General features: G+C 34.7%; 1 protein-coding gene and 1 long non-coding RNA gene across 2 annotated transcripts in view; one reads left to right on the forward strand and one right to left on the reverse strand.

Annotated features, from left to right (window-relative positions):
• LOC107605912 (histone-lysine N-methyltransferase ATX4) overlaps positions 1-4812 on the forward strand; it is an 8948-nt gene extending 4136 nt beyond the window's left edge. Inside the window, exons 8-23 of the mRNA XM_016307861.2 lie at positions 215-310; positions 613-748; positions 887-989; positions 1090-1189; positions 1422-1546; positions 1753-1898; positions 2092-2196; positions 2366-2430; positions 2566-2776; positions 2966-3052; positions 3131-3187; positions 3281-3370; positions 3693-3779; positions 3880-3954; positions 4040-4140; positions 4355-4812. Coding sequence (XP_016163347.1) covers positions 215-310; positions 613-748; positions 887-989; positions 1090-1189; positions 1422-1546; positions 1753-1898; positions 2092-2196; positions 2366-2430; positions 2566-2776; positions 2966-3052; positions 3131-3187; positions 3281-3370; positions 3693-3779; positions 3880-3954; positions 4040-4140; positions 4355-4445 — 1675 coding nt within the window. The 3' untranslated portion in view covers positions 4446-4812. The remainder of the gene's footprint in view (positions 1-214; positions 311-612; positions 749-886; positions 990-1089; positions 1190-1421; positions 1547-1752; positions 1899-2091; positions 2197-2365; positions 2431-2565; positions 2777-2965; positions 3053-3130; positions 3188-3280; positions 3371-3692; positions 3780-3879; positions 3955-4039; positions 4141-4354) is intronic.
• Positions 3499-5476, reverse strand: LOC110264360. The gene is made up of 2 exons (XR_002350439.1): positions 5446-5476; positions 3499-3807 (listed from the first exon to the last, which is right to left on the reverse strand). It is a non-coding gene; the product is annotated as an uncharacterized LOC110264360 (long non-coding RNA).

Genomic DNA, 5476 nt, shown 5'->3' on the forward strand with positions numbered 1-5476 from the left:
TATTATTATTATTATTATTATTATTATCTCCTTCATCCCTGATTTCTTGCAAGGTTCACATGAATTTATCTATGGGATTCAATCACATCTACCAATTTAGAAGTTCTTTATTTCTTCCCTAACCTGCTATTGGGAGGAAAAATGTCTTATGTTTACTTTGTATTTTTATGTTTACTTTGTATTTTTTCTAACCATAATAGAGGCTTTGGTTCAGATCGAACAAAAACAATGGGCAGCTAGGAGGGCTTCCAAATAAGGTCACCGTTCTCTGCAATGGCGTGGAAGGCATATATTTTTCAAGCCTTCACTTGTAAGCATCACTTGTTCATATGTATCTGTCCTCTGCTGTAATTTTTTTTTTAAATTGCTGTAGCTAATTACTACGTATAACTTCTTATTTGTGAGAATACATTCATGCCTTTTTCTTTTTCTTGATTGTCAATTAATATTTTGCACATATTTTCTAATAGCTAATGCAACTTATCTCTCAAGCTTCATTAATGGATTTCAAACTCATTGATGCTAATTTTGAATCTGCTGTTGCTATTACTTCTGTATGTAAAATGATTCATTTATTGCTTTTGGGTTAATATACATTTTCCTCTACTTCAGAGTTGTTTGCAAGTGTGGTTTTTGTGGGACTGAAAAACAAGCACTCAGTGACTGGGAACGACACACAGGTTCTAAATTAAGAAACTGGAAAACAAGTATTAGGGTCAAAGGCTCCATGTTACCACTTGAACAGTGGGTATGTCTATAACTATTATTTTATTCCTTTTTGTTTGTATAACTACCTATTTTCTGTTACTTTGTTAAACTACTGTTTAAGTGTCTAACCATTCTCTTTTGAAACTAGTAACTGATGCTATGATATTTCACTTCTCAGATGCTGCAATTGGCTGAGGTCCATGCTAATGCTCAAGTTTCTGTCAAACCTAAAAAGCCTTCTCTAAAAGAGAGGAAGCAGAAGTTGCTTGCCTTCTTGCAAGGTACTCTTTTACTCACTTTTTCTGTGCAACTTAATGGTATATTGATAATGAGCTAGTTTCTGGTAATGATGATGGTGCTACATACTATTTTCTCTGGCAGAGAAGTATGAACCTGTTTATGCTAAATGGACGACAGAACGATGTGCTGTTTGTAGATGGGTTGAGGACTGGGACTACAACAAAATTATCATTTGCATCCGGTAATATATGTTTTTCAGTACATCAATTGTTACTTTATATCAATGTCCAACCCTTAAAAGACAGGGGTGGGAAGACACTGCTGGATTATGCTTTGGTTTCTGGCATTTCAGAATTATGCACCTTCCCTTGTTATGCTTCCTTGATCTATTGTCAGAAACTTATTTTTGTGATTGCTGTGTTATTGCTCTATTGCATTGTCAGTAATATACAAATTCACTATATATTTTACAGATGCCAAATAGCTGTTCATCAAGAATGCTATGGAGCAAGAAATGTTCAAGACTTCACATCTTGGGTCTGTAAAGCTTGTGAGACACCTAACATCAAGCGTGAGTGTTGTCTTTGTCCTGTCAAAGGTATGTCTTCCACAAAAATCGAAACAATGATATTTATAAATTTATCACATTTTATTTGTTTGAGTATGCTGTAGAACCACTTCCTGAATCCTTTTAGTCTTTTTACCTTGGATTCTAGCATATGTGCATATGCATATAATTGAGTTTGATTCCTTTGACATTATAGTTGCCTGTGATTCAATGTGCTCTCTTATTTTGGACCCCAGGCGGTGCTTTGAAGCCAACCGATATTGACTCGTTATGGGTGCATGTCACCTGTGCTTGGTTTCGACCTGAAGTCTCTTTTCCCAGTGATGAGAAGATGGAGCCTGCTTTGGGTATTCTGAGTATTCCATCAAATTCTTTTGTGAAGGTGAGGTATCTGCTGCATTTACAAAATGTTATGTCTATCTGCAAATCAACATATATAGGGGACCAAAGAAAAAATCACTTTATGGCATATTGGCATTGGTCTTTAACAATTGAGGCTTGAAAAAAAAAAATCAATATGTTATAATATTTATGTCTCTTGGTCCAGTCTAATAAGATTGTTACTTCAACTACAGATTTGTGTTGTTTGCAAGCAAATTCATGGTTCATGTACACAATGTTGTAAGTGTTCCACTTATTTCCACGCCATGTGTGCATCAAGGGCTGGTTACCGAATGGAGGTGAGGATTCACTAAGATTGAATTGGTTTGTTTAATAGCATATTGTAGCACTAACCATATATTTTGATGACTGATTAAAGATTTACTCAACAGTTATATGCATATATAACATGCATCAATTGTTCTTGACATTGCAATATTTTATTGAATATCTCCTCTTTCATTGCAGTTGCATATTTCTGAGAAAAATGGTAAGCAGACAACAAGAATGGTCTCTTATTGTGCTTACCACAGGTAAACCATCCTCCACACACACACACACACACACACACACACACACACACACACACATATATATATATATTAACACCTTAATCTGAATATTATTTTCAAGTTTTGATCTTAATGATGACAAATTTTTTCTTGCAGGGCCCCCAATCCTGATACTGTTTTAATCATGCAAACCCCTCTTGGGGTCATTTCAACCAAGAACCTTCTCCAAACTAAGAGAAAAACCGGATCTAGGTTAATCGCTTCAAACAGAGTAAAGCAAGAACATCCTCCCATTGATAACGCCGAGAACGAGCCGTTATCTGCCGCTAGGTGTCGTATCTTTCAAAGGACAAATCCAACAATAAAGGTAGCTTGGAGAATCATTGTTGATGGTGAAAAAAGTTCATAAGAAAACCAACTATTACGATAACATGATTAACATGCTTCTTGCTTTAATTACTTTGCTTCTATGCTCATAGTGTAGGTTATGTTATCAACTATTGCCTTTATTCTTTTCATTTATTTTGCATCTTTAAAATTTTCACATTTTTCTTAGAGAGCGGCAGAGGAAACCGTTCCGCATAGGGTTGGAGGACATCGCCGTCACGCTTTAGATGCGATACAGAAACTAAATACATACAGAGTAAGGCTTCTATCTTGAAAATTAGATGGGATATCTCTTTTTCTTTCTTTTCAGTTTTCACACCCCTTTCCCTCACAGGCAGTAGAGGAACCTCCAACATTTTCTTCCTTTAGAGAACGCCTTCGCCACTTACAGGTAACTAACTGTTCTCTTTCTTCTTGTGGATTATTTATTTCCTCTCTGATCCATGTTCTAACTTCTTATTTTCGGACACGAATATGATTCCAGAAAACCGAAAACGAACGAGTTTGCTTTGGTAGATCAGGCATTCATGGATGGGGCCTCTTTGCACGCAGAAATATTCAAGAAGGAGAAATGGTATAATCATAAGTGATATATTTTTTGTATTATTTATTTTTATATAATTTTGAACAACTATGAAGTTTTGGGAACCCTTCTAGAAGATCAACTTTGTGACCTTGCCCCCATTTCCATAAATCTCTTGATGCCACTCCAACTGGTTTTGAGATACATTGAACAATATCTTAACAAATCTTTGGCTTGTCTAACTGGTTTCACATTGTAAAACAAAGTAAGAAAACATGCGAAGTTTGACAAATTTTAATTGCCATATTCCATCCTCTCTTTCCTTGAACAATTTGCAACAACAACAAACTCATGCTTTCGTGTTCACCTGTAGGTTCTTGAATATCGTGGAGAACAAGTGCGAGGCAGCATTGCGGATTTGAGGGAGGCGCGCTATCGGGCCGAAGGGAAAGATTGCTATGTGAGTGAATTCTTCCTCTTTCATTTGCCTACGAAAAATTTTTGATCAACTTCATTATTCATATTTGTTCTTAATTGTCTTGATCTCTTATTTTATGCAGCTGTTTAAGATAAGTGAAGAAGTGGTGGTAGATGCCACTGATAAAGGGAATATAGCCCGGCTAATCAATCATTCTGTGAGAAAACCTAAGCTTGAATCAATTTTTATACAACATAATCTCCCTCATTAATGGATATTCATCTTACCCTTCTTTGGTTCAGTGTATGCCAAATTGCTACGCAAGGATCATGAGCGTTGGTGACGATGAGAGCCGGATCGTACTCATTGCTAAGACAAACGTATCTACCGGCGACGAGTTAACGTATGTATCGATATAACTAACTCGCCATTCCATTTTTATCTCTGTAATTCATACATATAATTATTAGGCTAGGCTGCATACTTTACACCCTTTTCTAGACCCCTTTTCTAGACCCATGCGTTAACACAGGATGCTTCTACACTAAACTGCCCTTTTATTTATCCATATATCCCATTTTGTTTTAAGTTGATGTTTGGTTGTTTGTTTTGTGCAGATATGACTACTTATTTGATCCTGACGAGCCTGATGAATTTAAGGTCCCATGTCTATGTAAAGCTCCAAATTGTCGAAAATTCATGAATTAGGAAAAAGGATTATACAAATGAAGATATGAAGAAGATGTCATGACAGAAAGCATTGTTTCTTCTCCGCAAGGAGCACTAACCAATCCCTCTTACACCGGGGAACTCACAATTACTCAACACCAAAAGCTGTAATTTTTTTATTTTATTAAATCAAAGACATAAGAAAAGAAAAATGATAGTGAGGAAAAAAAAGTAGTTGTTTTTCTCTTTTGCCCTCTCTTAGTAGTTAGTAGTGTTTTTTTTTCCCTCATGTCCTTATAATAAAAGCCACAGATTTTTTCCTAGTACCTAGCATCTTGTAAATATGACTAGATATTACTTAATACTTATTATCTTCTTAAATTTAATTTAATGTTAACCATTTTCTTCTCAGTGTATATTACAGATGGTTTCCTATTCATCCAAATAGAAAATTTGTATATATTAGCAAGGGTATGAGATTGAATCATCAGTATTCTTAAATAGAAAGATAAATTAAAAAGAAAAGAAGGATTTTGCAAATTTCATTAGAAGTTTATGGCATTTATAAAAGATTTTAAAATACTTGTGTCATATTGTTAAAAAGAAACATGGAATGACAAAAACTAAAATAAAAGTTCATATTGAAAAACTGACCACGTTAGGGTAAAAGCTACGTAAGTTATAATCTAAGCTGAGCAACTCTTCCCTAAGAATTTCAATGGAAGAATTACCTTGTAAAACACTTCGAAGTTCGGAATCTCAGATTTACTCATCATTATTTATTTTGGTGGTGATAATTGGCAGAGTTTAAAACACTATAATTTTATTTCGCAATTCGAAGCAATCTCACAACATAATAATCGTTTCAATCACCACATAGTTAATTTTTTGAATTAGGTGATTATGATAATGGAGGAAATCTTTAGTTGTTCAATAAAATTGCAAGATAAAATAAAGTCTTAAAAAATCTATAAGGGTAACATGGATTTAGGGTTAGGTTTAGCATAGTAACAAGAAACATGAATTTAAAGAGATGTACCTGTTGCTGGTTGAATTAGAATTGGAACTTG

The sequence above is a fragment of the Arachis ipaensis genome, chromosome B07 (assembly GCF_000816755.2).
Source record: "Arachis ipaensis cultivar K30076 chromosome B07, Araip1.1, whole genome shotgun sequence".
In the NCBI taxonomy this organism is placed as follows: Eukaryota; Viridiplantae; Streptophyta; class Magnoliopsida; order Fabales; family Fabaceae; genus Arachis; species Arachis ipaensis.